This window comes from Polyodon spathula, chromosome 6, assembly GCF_017654505.1.
Source record: "Polyodon spathula isolate WHYD16114869_AA chromosome 6, ASM1765450v1, whole genome shotgun sequence".
NCBI lineage: Eukaryota > Metazoa > Chordata > Actinopteri > Acipenseriformes > Polyodontidae > Polyodon > Polyodon spathula.
The window spans coordinates 39,630,884-39,648,530 of record NC_054539.1 but is presented as its reverse complement, the minus strand read 5'-3'; the positions used below and the strand labels follow the sequence as shown (position 1 = coordinate 39,648,530).

At 42.1% G+C, this 17,647-nt stretch overlaps 1 protein-coding gene across 1 annotated transcript in view; it reads left to right on the top strand.

The window, feature by feature from the left end:
- The window catches only part of LOC121316553 (inactive phospholipase D5-like), a 181,622-nt gene that overhangs the window by 97,265 nt on the left and 66,710 nt on the right, over positions 1-17,647 (top strand). The window contains exon 4 of the mRNA XM_041251598.1: positions 11,108-11,222. Coding sequence (XP_041107532.1) covers positions 11,108-11,222 — 115 coding nt within the window. The remainder of the gene's footprint in view (positions 1-11,107; positions 11,223-17,647) is intronic.

Sequence of the window (17,647 nt, the reverse complement as noted above, 5' to 3'; positions counted from 1 at the left end):
AATGCCGCAGTGCGTAAGACTCAGCCCGTGCTACTTAGGTACCACGGTGTGCACCATGCTTATTGACTAGCAGTACTACTACAGGCAAATGCGCTAGTGCTATGCGGTGCACACAGTGCCCGGCAAGCGGTAGCTCGGTGCAAGCAGTATGCAAGGTACTAGCCGGCTCACCCTAATATACCTAGAACCAACTTATACTATATTTACTAGTATTAATTACATGTTTATTAAGACCCCATTACCCCACATTTTTATTGATTTATTTATTTTTTATTATTAATTTATTGTATTAATCTTATTTATTTTTATAATATTAATATTATATTTATAATTACTTACTTTTACCATAATAAGAATTTATACATATAATTATTATATAGATATTAATTATATACCCCAATACTTTTATATAAAAACCCAAAGACACAAAAAAAGCACAAAAGTAATTTTTTTTAACACCCATACCAACCCTATATATTTTTACATACCCATAAATTTAAATAATATTTTAAGTTATTATACACCATTAAATTATACTATACCCCCTTTTTTTATTATATAATTATACATTTATAATTTTAAATTTAATACCAATATTTTTAGTATTTTTACATAAAGATATATACCCCCCCATTATTTACCCCCTATATTAATTATTGTTATATTTTTTAATATAACAATACAGTTGCACAGTTGATACATGCACGGCAGTTGATACACATGGTACTCAGTGTACACGGTACTCTGTGCACGCGGTGTGTGCATTATCTGATGCCCCGTGCTTAGTGCACAGTGCGCATGGGACTCGGTGCTCCACGATACACGGTACTCAGTGCACCCAGTGCGCATCATACTTGGTGAGGCACGGCACCTGGTGCAGGCGGTGCTTGGTGCACGCAGTGCTCAGTGTACATGGTACAAACAGTGCTCAGTGCACACGGTACGCTCGGTGGTCAGTGTGCATGGCATGGTGCTTCAGGGCACGCGTTGCACATAGTTGCACGGTACTCGGGACACTTGGTGCACGGTACAAGTTGCACGCAGGCTTACAATGTCGAGCAGGGCTGGTTTTCATGCCTGTGAGGCTTGAGGGACTAATATCCCACAGCAGGACAGACACACCATGTGGCCCCGAGTACGCTTCTACAGCCCTACAAGGCTCTTGCGGCATCTGCATGGCTTTTCAGACCAGAGTGCTCACCTGTCGTCTGGAGAGAGTCGCACAGGGGTGTTCTTCGTCCCCTACTGCGGACCCCTCCCAGCCATGTCACAGAGCCCCTCTGGGGAGATCCCCTGTGCACAGGCATCTGTGTCCACCCGCAGTTGCTCCCCATTGCTTACAGCTAGACAGGTGAAGAAGTCCCAGCAAGCGTGATACTCCGGCCGGGGCCTGCTGTAGGGCGTCTCCCCCACCCCCAACACCGACCAGAGTCACTGTTCTGCCCCCTGACCTCCCAGTGGCAGAACAGGATGAGCGGGTCAACCGGGTGCTTTGTTCTGATGAGGACGTGCTTTCTATCGCTGCCTCGTGGGGGGAGTCCACTTTTCCAGCAGAGATGGAGGTCAAGGCAGAACCTGAGTTCCCAAAGGACACGGTCCCTGGTTCTGAGGTCTCCTGTCAGGGTCTATGCCCACACTGATTTTTGTGTTAGAAATCTTTAAAAATGTTTAAAGAAATGTTTAATGGAACAATACTGAGCGTGTTTTTGTACGTGCACGACTTTCATGTAACCTTTGATTTATAGTAAAGAGGAACTTAGCAGCTATGAAACTTATTTGACCGCAGGTGCTAGGGCTGGAAAGTCCCGAATGTTCCAGCCTGACCGCAAGCCGAAAAACCCCTTGAGGCAGCTGAGACCGAGTTCCGCTATTGAGGCTTACAGAAATGGTGTACTGACAAAAACTCGCTATCAGATTCTTTGCAGACAGCTTTTGCACTCTGTGTGTCTGATCCTTTCTCGAGAAAGTGCTTTGGGTAAATAAAACTCTTAAAAGACGCTTCGGGGAGTAGTTTATTGATTTTCAGGTTTCCACCACAATTTACAGAGGAGGTACGCTCCTCTTGGGATCACCCAGCCACAGCACCTACCCAGTTGAGACGGGGTTCTCAACTGGCCACGCTGGAGGGGGCGGAGAAACAGGGCCTGGCGGGGTTTCCCCCTGTAGACTCCACCGTTGCAGCCTTGGTGAAGGCTCCACTGGTGGGAGGTATACCCAAGGACCCTATGTGCCTGAACCCACAATGCAGGGTTACAGAGACACACATCCGGAGGGCTTATGTGGTGGGGCTCCAGAGCACCTGCTTGGCCAATACATCCAGTATGCTGATTGCATATATGGATAGTATCTTGCATGACGCCCCACACCCAGAGCTGGTGCCAACAGATTTGCAATTGCTGTTGCACACGTTGCTCCAGATCTCCGGCCTGCAGGGGCAGGCCCTGGGCCAGAGCTTGGCGGGCTTAGTGGTCACACGCAGACAGCTGTGGCTGTCGCAGGGACGGGTGCCTGATGCCAATAAGGCTGTGCTTTTGGGCGCACCTATATTGCCAGGCCATACCTTTGGTCCAGCAGTGGAGGAGATCCTATAGCATTCTCTTTGAGAATGCGAGGCATCTCGGCAAGTCACTGCATTGCTCCGGTGCAGGGTAGGTTAAGCCTCTGGCACTTGCCCCCGACGTGGACAGTCACCAGGACGGTGCCAGTTCCCGCAGCCTCTCTAGGTGACCTTAGGCATCGCCTACAGGTCTTATCTCAGTCAAGGGACAGGACTCTCCTGCAACGTGGAGGGCACGGCCGTGGCCAGCCCGTGCAGCAGCACCCTAGAAGGCGATTCCAGGGCACTCGCCCCAGGCAACCGCCTCAGCCACCTCGACAGGGCCCCTGAAGACTTGAGGCCTCAAACCCAGTTTATGGCACATCAGCTGCACTACTGGTGCGCTGTACCTCCATTGCGTGGATGCCCGCCACGGTACAATACAGTTACGTGCTTCAGTTTTGCTTGGGGCCCCCACCTTTTTGTGGCATCACAACTACATAAGAAAAAAAATTGGCAGATTTGCTTCAGGCCTCGGTGCTCCAGACCTCAGCCTTGCTGGACAAGCGTGCCATTCGTCTCGATGACCCCACCTCTCCCAGGGAGGGGTTCTACTCAAGATACTTTCTGGTGCCAGAGAAGGACAATGGCTTTTGCCCCATCCTGGACCTGCTGTTTCTCAACTGGTTCCTGAAACAGAGGAGGTTCCAAATGCTGACTCATCATCACATACTCCAGTCTGTCCAACCAGGCGACTGGTTTACCATGGTGGACTTGGGAAATGCATATTTTCACATCCCCATATGTCCACAGCACAGGAAGTATCTCCACTTCGCCTTTCAAGGCAGTGTTTACGAGTTTTCCGTGCTGCCGTTCGGCCTCTCCCTAGTTCCCCGTACATTTTCAAAGTGCGTAGACGCTATCCTTGCTCCCTTGCGGCTGTAAGTGATCAGAGGGATGAACTACCTCAACGACTGGTTGATCTGTTCCCATTCACGGGAGGGAGCGGTGGCCCACATGGCACTGGTAACGAAGCATCTAGTGAGGCTGAGCCTCATCATCAACGATGCCAAGAGTCGGCTGATGCCGGTGCAGTGCACAGCGTATGTGGGGCTCGGGCTGGATTCCACTGCAATGCATGCATACCTGTCAGATGACACGGTAGCAGCTCTCCAGCACCACTTCTCCCTGTTTTGACAAAGATCGAGGACGCCCCTTGTTTTGTGCCAGAAGTTATTGGGTCTGATGGTAGCAACGACATCAGCCATCGAGCTGGGTTTATTGTGCATGCGCCCACTACAGACGTGGCTCAATGCGTTTCACTTACATCCCCAGCGTGACAGGCACTGTCGGCTGACAGTGTGTCTTGCGTGCACAGCGTTGGTGGAGGATTCCCTCTCACCTGCGCCAAGCAGTGCGAATGGGAGTGGTCTACAACCGCAGGGTGATGATGGTGGATGCCTTCAACTCAGGTTGGGGCGCAGTCCGTGAAGGCAGAGGAGTCAGCGGGCCCTGGTTGGGCTGTTGGATGTCCCTGCATATCAAGATTCTGGAGCTGCAGGCAGTGTTCCTTGTCCTCCAGCACTTTCTACCCATGGTGTTGAACAGACATGTGCTGATCCACATGGACAATACATCAGTGGTGGCGTACATCAACCACCAGGGTGGCCTTCGGTCCCAGGGGCTGCATCGTCTAGCCTTCCGGCTTCTGATTTGGGCACAACAAAACCTGCTGTCCCTTTGGGCGACACATGTTCCGGGTGTGGAGAATTGGGCAGCGGACCTCCTCTCGAGGGAGAGCCCCCATCCGTCGGAGTGGCTGCTCCACCCCAGGTGGTGGATCGCGTTTGGTAACGGTTTGGGAAGGCGCAGGTCGATCTCTTCGTCTCACCGGAAACGACTCATTGTCCCCTGTGGTATTCCCTCCACCTCTGCGGTGGTCCACTCGTTGTCAATGCCTTATCCCATGTATGGCCCAGAGCGCTCCTTTACAAGTTCCCGCCTCTGCCATTACTCCCGGCCTTTCTCGAAAAGGTCCTGTCAGAGAAGACGTCAGTTTTCCTAGTGGCCCCCAGGTGGCCCAGGAGAATCTGGTTCTCAACCCTGAGAAAGCTATTGAACGGCCCGCCCTGGGAGATCCCGCTTTGCCGAGATCTCCTCAGCCAGGCGAGAGGCATGCTTTGGCACCAGGAGCAGGGCAGGCTCCAGCTATGGGTCTGGCCCCTGAAAAGGACTGCTGGTCAGCCTTAGGGCTGTTGGTCACGGTTGTGGGTAGTCTACAGAATGCTAGGGCACTTTCCTTTCGTGTGGCTACGTCATGGGCCCTCATGCCTCCATGGCTGAAATCTGTGATGCGGCTAGCTGAGCTAACCCACATACTTTTTCCAGACTCTATCACCTGAATGTGATAGATTCTTCATTGCCTTCAATAGGCACTACGGTCCTTGAGGTTGCACGCTCACACCGCTGACCTTGGTCAGGCAGGGCTAATGCGTCCCTCGTATGCTGCCGTTCTTCTCTCCCTCACGACAGCTCTGGTGCTCGTTTCCCCTTAACGATAATTTGGTGGCCGTCTTCGAATTGAAAGGGAACATTAGTTTACCTACCATAAACCTAGTTCCCTGAAAGAGAAGATGGCCACCAACTGAGAGGTTGCGTCAGTCGTCATCACGTTTTCGTCACGAAAAGAGAGTGAGTCTCCCCTGCGTGATGGTTAAGTACCCTCGGTAGGCCTATCAGCAGATTTGATAGAAAGAGCTCAGTTACACCTACCAATAGGCAGGAGTGTATCCCATAATGATGTTTTGGTGGCCACCTTCTCTTTCAGGGAACCAGGTTTACGGTAGGTAAACTAACGTTCGTGCTCATGGCTGTGATCCAGTCCAAAGTACTACAGACTGTAAACATTGTATCTTCACTTGCAAGTATTGGGGAATTGAATAAAAGTTTACCTAAAAACAATTACGATGTACAAAAAAACTTTTTGATGAATTCTGAAGACCAATGCTCTAACACTGAGGAACATTTTTAGGTAGCTGTATTCTACACCAACATTGACATTATTGTTACTCAGTTGAAAACCTGTTTCTGTGGAATGAACACTATAGTGGAGCGGTTTCATTTTATGTGTATTTCTGAACTTCTTAGCGCTAATGACGATGCGCTATTTAAATCAACCGAGTCTCTGGCAGCTCAGTACGAAGGGGATTTATCTCCAGACTTTTCTACACAGCTACTGTCATTCAGAACCAATTGCTGGTGGTACGATTAAAGATCTAACTGAGCTTTTATTTTTTAAACATAACACTATATTGCCTAGTGTTTTGGATGTTGCAACTGCACTGAAACTCTTTTTGACTATACCAGTTACTGTGGCGAGTGCAGAAAGGTCCAGGAGAGACTGTCAGAACTGTCAACCTTGTGAACATGCAAAAAAAAAAGAAAGAAAGAAAAAGAAGCACGTTCCTCCGTCTTAGAGCAGCAAGCAGGCATTGATTCTCCAGCTCTGCAGAGGTCAGACAGGACAGATGAGGGCTACTTCACTGAGAACAGTTCCAAGCAAAAGGTCAGACAATGGTTTTATATATTTTGAGTGGAAAGGGTCTGATTTCATAGGGAGGGGAAGTTTTGAAGGAACTAAATTATTTTGTTTAAGTACAGTAACTATTGTTCATGTTGGTTAAATGTTAAAAGCGTTTATATACAGTACCGTGAAAAAGTATTTGCCCCCTGACTGATTTTCTGCATTTTTGCATATTTTTGACACCGAATGTTATCAGATCTTCAACCAAAATCTAATATTAGATCAAAGGGACCCTGAATGAATAAACAACACAACATTTTGATACTTATTTCATGTATTAATTAAAGTTATACAACACCCAATGCCCCCTGTGAAAAAGTAATTGCCCCCTTAGACTCAATAACTGGTTACACCACGTTTAGCAGCAATTACTGCAACCAAACACATCCTATAGTTATTGATCAGTCTCTCACAGCGCAGTGGAGGAATTCTGGCCCACTTCTTCATGCAGAACTGCTTCAACTCAATGACATTTGTGGGTTTTCGAGCATAAACTGCTAGTTTCAGGTCCTGTCACAGCATCTCAATGGGGTTTAGGTCTGGGCATTGACTACACCATTCCAAAACTTTAAATTTCATGATCTTCAGCCATTCTGATGTAGACTTGCTTGTGTGTTTCGGATCATTGTCTTGCTGCATGACCCAGCTGTGCTTCAGCTCATGGGCGGGTGGCCTGACATTCTCCTGTAGAATTCTTTGATACAGAGCAGAATTCATGGTTCCTTCAACGACGGCAAGTCGTCCGGGTCCTGGTGCAGCAAAACATCCTCAAATCATGACACTACCTCCACCATGCTTGACCGTTGGTATGAGGTTCTTACTGTGGAATGCAGTGTTTCGTTTTCGCCAGACATAACAGGGCCCATGTTGGCCAATAAGTTCCACTTTTGACTCATCTGTCCATAGAGAATTGTTCCAGAACTCTTGAGGATCATCCAGGTGCTTTTTGGCAAACTTGGCAAACAGTGGTTTCCGCCTTGCTACTCTGCCATGAAACTCATTTTTGCCCAGTATCTTTCTGATGGTGGAGTCATGAACACTGACCTTAGCTGAGCCAAGAGAGGCCTGCAGATCCATGGATGCTGTTCTAGGGTTCTTTGTGACTTCCTGGATGATTTTACGCCTTGCTGAGTGATTTTGGAAGGACGGCCACACCTGGGAAGATTCACTATTGTCCCAAACTTTCTCCATTTTGACAATATGGTTCTGACTGTGGTTTGGTGGAGCGCCAGAGCCTTAGAAATGGCTTTGTAACACTTTCCAGACTGATAGGCATCAACAACTTTTTTTCCAGAGGTCTTCATGAATTTCTTTTGATCGTGGGACAATGTGCCTCTAGAACCTGTGTACTGAAATCTTCACTCGGATGGTAAGGGCCAAAGTTAATCAGATTTATATTGGGCAGGGCTGGCCCAAATCAGGCCTGATTGTTAACCAAAGTTTCAAACAGCTGACCCTAATTATCCCTTTTATTGGGTTGAGTTAACTGGGGTGGGGGGGGATAACTTTTTCATACCTGAAGATTGCATGTTTGATTACCAAATTCAATGAGAAAAATGTGCAAAAATGCAGAAAATAAGACAGGGGGCAGATACTTTTTCACGGCCCTGTTTGTGTGTGTGTGTGCTGCATGAGAGGAGGATCCTCAGCTGTGCTGATGCGCTTAGGGTCCCCCCACACTATTTGGCAGGGGGCACTGGCATTTTGTGTTATGCCACTGGAACCACACCTTCTTTGCTCACTATATGGCCTAGATAGAAGATTTCAGTTTTAAAGAAATTGCATTTATCTGACGGGTGTTTTAATCCATACTGGATCAACTTCTCAAATACAGTCTAAATGATCCAAATGAGAAGAGAAATCCGGTGAACAGACAATCACATCTTCCATGTAAATTAATAAAGATTCAGATACTTGCCCTCCTACACGCCGACCTGCCAATAGCTGCTTGCCAAATCTTATGTAGAACACCACTCCATAATTGACCTTTCTGCACCCCATAACTCTTCTACCCCCAGACTCAACAGTTTAATTCCCCATGAAGATTTCTCTTTACAGAATGCAACAATAGACCATGCAATTTCATTGATCAAAATCGCTGGGAGAAATGCACGGTTGTCCAAGGCTGACATATACAATGCTTTTAAAGTCATGCCCATAGACCCTGCGCAGTGGCACCTCTTCGGAGTTCTGTGGCGTTCCAAATTCTTTTTTTCGGTTCGTCTGACCTTTGATTGTAAGAGCAGCCCCAAGATTTTTAACACTCTCTCAGAAGCCGGATTCTTTTAAATAACTACAACATTCCCTTCTTGCTGAATCTCCTGGGTGACTTCCTCCTCATTGATTTTCCTCATGCTCCTACTGCCCAGAACATCACCATTCTCAAATCTGTATTTTCAGATTTAGGCGTCCCCCTAGAATCAGAGAAAACCTTGGGTCCACTTACTTCCATTGAGTTTGTAGGCATCACCCTGGACTCTGAATCTTTTTCAGCATCATTACCTCAGGAAAAATTAGATTGCATTGCATTGCATATATATAATTTCTACTTTCCAGACAGGTCCTCCTCCTACCGAACTTGATCTCCTGTCTCTACTAGGCCATCTAAATTATGCCATAAGGATAATTGCTCCCAACTTCGGTTCCTCCCTATTCAGACCTAATATTCCTGTCAACCATCTTCTGCATCCTCTGGTTCTGCAAGCTCAAGAGTCAGCCCTTCTTGGTAAAGCGCCACGCACCTTATAGACATACTGCTCAGCTTGGAATTGTTTTAAAAAATGTCATTCTGTAGTTCATATTCCTTTTCAATACACGTAGTTGTGTCTTTCATCATTTTCCAAAAAAGAAAAATAGAGCTATTCGAGTCTCTTCTATCAAAGTATTAATTGCCGGTATCCAGTTTTTTCATAAACTCATATTTGGTTCCCCTAGTCTTTCTCTTGGCAACTCTCAGATTTCACTAATTCTGAAAGGACTTCAATAGTCAGAATCACCTGCCCCCCAAACCCGCCTACCTATCACTTTTGACATTCTTTCTCAATTCATCACTTTCATTCGTTCCGGGTATTCATCTCAATTTCTAGACAAAACTCTTGAGGCTCTATTCCTCCTAGCATTTTTTGGGTTCCTGAAATGCTGAGAATTTACAGAACACTCCCATAAATTTAACCCTCAGATTCACCACTGCATTTCTGACATATCCATCCTCTCCTTTGACACACTAACCTTCTTGCTCAAAAGAAGTAAAACTGACCAGGAAGGAAATGGATCCATAATATAGCTATTTAAATTAAAATCCCACGTAAGCCCCTGCGAATCTCTTTTATTGTTTCTTCAACTCCATCTACCTCAGGGTGCATTAGCTACTGATCCACTGTTCATTAATAAAAATGGAGCCGTTGTTACCCGGCATTGGTTTATTTTCCACCTTCAATAGATTCTCACTGGAGCCGGATTCCCTTCTAAGCAGTTTTCTGGCCATTCCTTTAGGATCAGAGTAGCTTCTTCAGCTTCTCATCATGGAGTTCCAGATTAAACAGCTAGGTCGTTGGTCTTCTGGGGCATATCAAGGCTATATCAGGACAAACATCAGTATTGATAATTCATCAGGGCTAATCCCTCAATGAGCTTATAATTCCTACTCGTGGCATTGTGTCCTGCTTGTTTTTTTGGGGTCTCTGCCTCGTCCTCACGGCCAGGCATGAGTCCTGCAAACAAGTTAGGTTTGATGCCAAATTCATGTATAAATCATGCCTTTTCTACATCTATTTCATACCCTACTTTTCTCAATAAATAGTTTAACCACAATTATTTTGTGATTGATGTTTTGTCCTGAACTACTGAAATGAAGTTTTTAACTAAAGTTCGGGAGGAGGGGCATGCACCAATCTTCATGTCACCTATTGAATCTTTCCACGTCAGCATTAATACCCTGTAGCTCTATAAATACCCCGTTCACTTACCCCTTGTATGCTTTTTGATTCATTCGTAACCCACCACCTTCCCCATCTCCACCTCTTAAAGTGATCTCCTATGGGGGGGAGGGTCTCTGCCTTGTCCTCATGGCCAGGTGTGAGTCCTCAAAACAAGTTACATTTGATGCCAAATTAATGTATAAAATCATGCCTTTCTACAGCTATTGCATACCCTGTTTTTCTCAATAAATAGTTTAACCATAATTATTTTGTGATTGGTGTTTTGTCCTGAACTACTGAACAATTTTTATTAAAATGACAAAATATAGAGAAAATTAAGCTAGGAATCCATTCAATATAAACATTAAAATAAAATATTGGTCAGTACTATACAATAATACACATAAACACAATATTAAAACACAATCACCCAGCTACCGTTTTTGTATTGTGCAAAATACAAAAACAGTTCCATCCAGGCTAACAGTCCCCACAAAGTCCATAAGCACACAGGAACTCCAATGCAACTAATGATGATGGGTCACAAACACGGTGGAGGTTTTGTGAGGTAGAGGCATGGCAGAAGCAGAAGATGTCTAAAAACAAACAAAAAACTAAAACAAAAAGAAACATAACTGAAAAGTACAGCGGCTTGCTTTTACCGGTCATTCAGTACTCAGTATATTGCTATCAACCAGTGAAAGAAAAACGCAAACAAACAGATCACAAAAGAGAGGAAAGCAGCTCTCACACTTTCTAGAGGGGTGCGGTGAGCATTCTCTTAATACAGTAATTATAGGAATAATAATAATTCAAAATCAAATTTTACAAATAAGACTAAATGTTAATTTTACAAACTTTTTTTTGTTTAAAATTTTTTAAAATTTTTTTGTTGTGTTTTTAAATTTGTTTTGTTTACCTATGATAGTCTGGAAACCCATACATAGGCAACCTCCTCCCTCTGATCTTATTAAGTTTGCAAACTACCAAAGAAACTTCAAATTGTGTACACAGTGAACTGGATAGTATCTGTGTTCTTCTCCTTACATTTAAAATGTTTTCTTTCTTTAGAGCAAGCAGCTGTTTAAAAGACTACGTGGTTTACAGTCTCGTGAAAAAAATCTGAAAATAGCCAGTGATCTAAAGCAGAAGGATTCCAAGGAATTGAAAGATCTAGAAGCCAGTGGTGAGTATACTGGTATAATGCATTGTGACACTGGACAACAAGCATAGGCATCCACAAAATCTATAGCCAGCACATATTTGAATTGGCCTGATAAGCAAAAAACAGAATAATTAAGTAACCTTAATTAAAGGAGCGGTAATCAATGCTTTTTAATCAACCTACCTCATATTAGCATGAGCAATATAACTGCACCTCTTTTTGTGTTTCTTGTAAAGACAAAGGGTCTCAGTTTTATTTGTAATCACAACAAAAGGGGAACCAGTGACTATGTTAATAAAGCTAATAGGTAGGAAAAGGGTGCTGATGTCCTGTCAAATTGTCAATTTTACTGCTTTTTAGTCTGTGGACATATCTTTCCATATATCCATTTTTATTTCTTGCTAATAAACCATTTGATCATGTGTGACACCCCCTTTGATTATTCCGCTAGGGACGCTTTGTTTTTGTTCACAAAATCTGTTTATTTTTATCAGCAGTAAACTTTGCAAACGCTGCCTATCTCTATTTAAGACAGCCTACAGTATTTTAGATGTGCTAGTCAGCAACTGGGATCCACAACAATAAATGCTCAGTTGGTTATTCTATCTATTCCAAAGCATCTTGGCTGCATGGTTATTAAAACTCGTTGCATATTAAACTTTTCTGAGTTTTAATGTTCTTTGTAACAGGATCTATGGATCTGAGCTATAGCTTTTTGTACTTCTGTCAATTTTGTTCTGAAAGAGCAACACTGAGATACCCACTTGTCAGGCAGCCTAGTAGGTTTCAATGTCATATTATATTATGTATTCCCCCCGTTGTGTACCAAGCACATCGTGCCAGGAATTCACTGGCTGCGAGTATCAGATGGGTTTCCTCCAGCAGTAGTACTGTATCTACATTTCTACTGCAGTGTCTTTCTGACCCATTTATGTAGTGCACAGCTGTAAAGGTTTTGGACAACAGACAGGAACGGCAGGAATATTTAGAAAATGGGATGATTCATTTGTATGCATATGGAATCCCTGACCTATATTCTGTATTGTATAAAAACTGCATCTCTCTGTTGCAAGGCAGAAGATCTGACAGACTGATACAGGGCTGATAATATGGACTGAGTTGCTGACATTATTATTAGTCACTCTATGACCACTCTCAACTCACCATCCCAGGGTACAATATACCACTCAGGAGCTACAGCGATGGAGGACAATGCAGCTCCTGGGTAGCTAACAGGCAAGCCTGCAGATGCCTGGCCAGAATACAGGGGTTGCTGGTGCGTGGTGAGTTGATGACACCCTAGCCAACCTAACCCCCCCCCCCGGCGACGGTTGGCTGTGGAATAGCCCAGACTTGAACCGGCAACATCCAGGCTATAGGGCGGGCACCCTGTACTAATGCAGAACGCCTTTACTGGATGCACCACTCGGGAGCCCCCTGATTGTTTGAATCCAGGCAGTATACTATTAGTCATCTTTCAGTACTGCTTTTTACCTTAATGTCTTACTGATGCCAATTCCCAGTCCAAGCAACATATTTTAGTGGTGCTATGGATGTTTTCCTTTTCTCAATGTAAATGAATAGTTATAATGTAAATATGATATAGAAGTGTTGGGTTGTTTAAATATTCCTATTTACTAATATATAATACAAAATATAGTCCTGGGACTGTAAGATACAAACTGAACTTTCACCCTGCTCACCCCCGGTCACTTTGATCTTGAATGTCAAGCATCATGGATATCAGCTTGTATTGTGCCACACTCTTCAGTTAATATTTATCCAGTACCATATATAAGATTTGTGATACAACTCTGAACGGATTAAATATCAACATATTTTAAATGTTCCTTTGGCCAATCCCACATTTCAGAATACCCTATAAACAATAAAAGCTTGCCACCTTATGTTAAACATAAAATAAATGTCAAGGAACTGCTTTATTCAAATTCAAGGCTTCCAGCTGTCTCACCCCCTGCCTTCAGAAACATTTGATACATATTTTAAATGGAGGCTTTCAACACCTTATTTATAGACCCTTGTTCTGTTTTAATATCTGCCTTGCATTGTTAATAAAGTCATTATTCAAAATTAATAATATTACATTTCAAAATCTGTATGAAAATGTTATGTGATGGGTCTAATCATATATCAAGTGATTGGCTAGACCTTTATAAGCTGTGTAGCAGCAGTGTGCAACTATTAAGCAATTTTTTTTTGGAAAGCAGAGTGATCTGAGTGCTTTTATAAAGGGCACAATAATGAGTGTCCTAAAGAGTGGCTGCATTGACCATAAAGACTCTCCTCATAAAGACTGTTTCCCCGACATCCCCTGTATGCTGAAGGGTATCGAAAAGAGGGGAACAGAGAGACTAGGGAAGTGGAGATAGTGAGGTGACCAGCCATCAGACAGAAAGTGGCACACAAGACCTTTTAAATGTAATTAATATTCTAACTTCAAGAGCAACTTAATATGGGTGTGCAATATCAGAGTTAACACATTTATTCTCCCTGTCTACATTCACTATCATTTTCTGTTTCAGTCATCACATCCTTGCAAAAGTTAAGTGACCCAATAGAGCTTTAAGAAACACGCTCAAGTGCACCCCCAGTTTACCATAGCAAACCAAAGTAAATGGATAGTACAGTAGAAGCACGGGAAAGACAAGGGAAAACTGCAGAATTACCATGCACATCTACTGTGATAAACTCTCATAAGGGTCTGGTGTAAGAAGTACTACATTCTTTCTATGTGGTCATTCATTCTGATGTGTTTCTTACATCCTGAAGTAAAAACAGGAGCTTATTAATGTGATCTGTGAGCAGTGACGTATTCTAAATCTGTTACACTCAAAAAGAAATGCCCTTTTTTTGTCAGGTTACATTCTTGATTAGTCTTGTCTAGGGACTCTGACAACTGTGATATTCTCACTGTGTCAGTGATAGGAGAAACGAACAACCGTATTTTGTACTCCCTCTCTGCATGAGGCCGCAACAGGAACATAAACATTAGATACAAACTAAATCAGATTTATGTAACAGACAATACATCAAAATGAAGCTACTGTTCTTATTTAGGAACCGTGGGTATTAAATTAAGAGCTGACTGACATGGAAGAATGTTTTTATTGACTGCTCCTACACAACAGGAAGGCACCTACCTAAACTTGATAACGTCACAAATTCTGGGCTGCTCTGGTTTTTAGATAACGTTATTTCCACAGCCTTTCAATTAAAATATAATGTAGTATTTTGCTGTACTAAATTAAAAAACTATGGCTTATTACTTTATATGAATTATCATGTTATGCACAAATGTAAGAATAGTTTTTTTTTTTTCTGCAGTGGTGTAATTTTTTCTTTGAAATAGCATATATCGATAATCATCTGCGCAATAAATTTTAATATCAAATATATACACTATTGCAGTTTTGTTACAGGATACATTAACTTATCTCTAATGTAATCACAGTTTTAAATATAGACTGATCCTGTTTTCATTTACATCCCAAATTCTGGGCCGCTTTGTTTCTAATAATATCCCTGCATGCACACACCACCATGCAACAATGCAACCCTTGCACGCTACACACCACTAAGCAACCCCTGCACGCACACACCTAGCCATCACTTTTATTGCATATTTCTGGAACAGAAGCACCTAGAATCACTATTCAAATGGTTCTAGACTCAGAGGACAAACCTGAATGTAACATGTCCAGTTTTGTAGCAATTCTTTAAAATTAAAAATGTAGGGTGTTCAGCCCCATTCATGTCTATGGCAGGGTTGAAAAACACATTTTCACATTTTCCTGCATTCAAAAACTCAAGTCGTGACGAAAAAAAATATTTTGCAGAGCCGTCCTGGCACCTAGAACCGTGAAAAATATTTCAATGACCCCAGGGCTTAAAACCCAGGGTGAACTTCCTAGGGTCATGACTGAGGCCCTCTTTCACAGGGAGTCATCCATTTTCAAATGTTACATTTTCAACAAATGTTCACATTTTCAGCATGATGGTGTGTCACAGTTGGATTTTCAATAGCTTTTGAGCACCAGGTTGTCAAAAAAAGTCTAAATTGGGGTCCTTTTCAGCTAGGAACACATCGCTTGGATCGACAGGGACCACGAGGTGGACTTCTGTACCGATTTTCAAGTCTCGGGGACGCCCGAAACCCGAGATATAGCACCCTGAAAAATGTCTATGGGAAATCCCATTATAAAACACCTTTGGGGCAACGCCTGCCATCTGGCGGCGTTTTGGCGTATGAACCCATGCTCCCTAGTTCCTTGCCCCAGGGGTCGTGGAGATATGAGGTACAATGAGACCACCCCCTCCCTATGGCAATTCCCATTATAAAAAAAACAAATAGGCCCAGAATTTGGGACATTATCAAAAGCAAAACAGGCCAGAATTTGGGACGTAAATGAAAACAGGGGCAGTCTATATTTAAAACTGTGATTACATTAGAGATAAATGTATGTATCCTGTAACAAAACTGCAATAGTGTATATATTTGATATTAAAATACATCGTGCAAATGATTATTGGGATTATAGACAGAAAGAAAAAAGTACACCACTACAGAAAAAAAAAAAAAACTGTTCTTGCATTCATACATAACATGATAATTCAATAAAGTAATAACCCAGAATTTGTTATATTAGTACAGCAAAATACAACGTTATATTTTAATTGAAAGGTTGTGGAAAGCAGATCTCTCGCTCTCTTTCTCTCTCTGATCACAATGTTAAAGATGCCTGCAAGCTTTTCCACTCGTGTGACGACATATTCATGTGATAGACATGGATCAATCAAAACGTGAGACTGTTATGCGGTTCCATCCCAAAAACCGGGCCTGTGTCATACCTCAGAAACTGGTTTGTCACAGATTACTACTGAAATTCAATATTTCACCAGCAGGTGTCACACGCTGAAGATCAGGTCACTAGAAGGACATCTTCTACAACGAAATACTATACGTTATAATTTGATCATACAGGAAATTAAACTAATCCAATAAAATACAGTACAGTGAATGTGGACCAATGCACAAAAAGTTAAATGTTACATTTTCCAAATCCTGATCTTAATCAAAAACATACAAATAACCTGTTCGTGGCTAACGAGATACGTTTAATATACTATAACCTAATGCTTTATCGTTCCTATTGTTAAAAAATAATTAATGTTAAATATTATTATTATTATTATTATTATTATTATTATTATTATTATTATTATTATTATTATTATTATTGTTAAATGTAGGCTTAGATACATTTTACAGTGAACTCTGAAAGTCATTTCAGTCAAAATATCTTGTTTGCTATGAACAATTTCAAATAATATCTATTTGTTTCATGATATTGTAGGGTACTGAAATGTGATGATTATTCATTAACAAAATGCTTCTTTATGTGAAATGCAATTTTAGAAATTGTAGGTCTTTACTGGTTTAATTAGGCTATACAGTAGAACCAAGGGTGAAATTCTCAACAAACAAATGAAGGTACTCATATACGCAGCTGGGTGGAGTAGACCTGTGGTTTATTTATTTATTTTGCTACACAAACATTTAAAAAAATGTAGACAATTTCAATGCCATTGAATAAACACTTCTAAAATGTATAGCTATCAGTACACAATGCATATTTCAATACAAAATAAGCCTAAATTATAACCAATTCACCATAAACAAGGAAGCTGAAACTACTGAAATATGTGTACCCTCTGCATGTATCACTCAGTCAGGTATTGTAATATAACACTTACTTTAAACCTTAAATAAGTATGAATAAATATTACACTATGCAGTAACTGCTGTAGAGAATGAGTTTTGTTTTAAAATATCCTAATAAAGATGTGATGTTATAAAATTGTATACAAAAAAAAAAAAAAAAAAAAAAACTGTGCTGTGAACAAATTCTAAAGTGGACGATTCCATCCAAGCTTTTCTGCATTGAACCACCAGCCCAAATGTTGAAATATTTCTTCGTCCCTGCTCTAATCTGGCTCATGGTGTGTCTCTATCAACAAAAATATGGCTAAACAGAATAAGCAGAAATGTTCCTTGCGGAAGTGAAACCTTCACGCAGACGTGGCTGTTTGTTATTTTGTCGGTTGAACAGTTGTCATGCATTTTATCTCGCTCAACCGTTCAAAGTGTGTTTACCAGTCAGCAGGAGGATGATGGGAAATGTAGTTCTGAGAGGTCCATGTGGGTACATGGGAATCCATCTTAAGACAGGGAATGTAATTTAAAAGTTTAAAAAAGTGGTCAAAATGTAAATAAATAAATAAATAAATAAAAAGAAAACAATACACACACCTTACGTAAACAGTTGTAGCAACACATGGGAACATGTAACACAGTAAAATAAAAAGTTCCTTATGTGTCCTTTAATAAGTGCTCTCATTTCATCGTCTTCCCAAGGTAAACACAC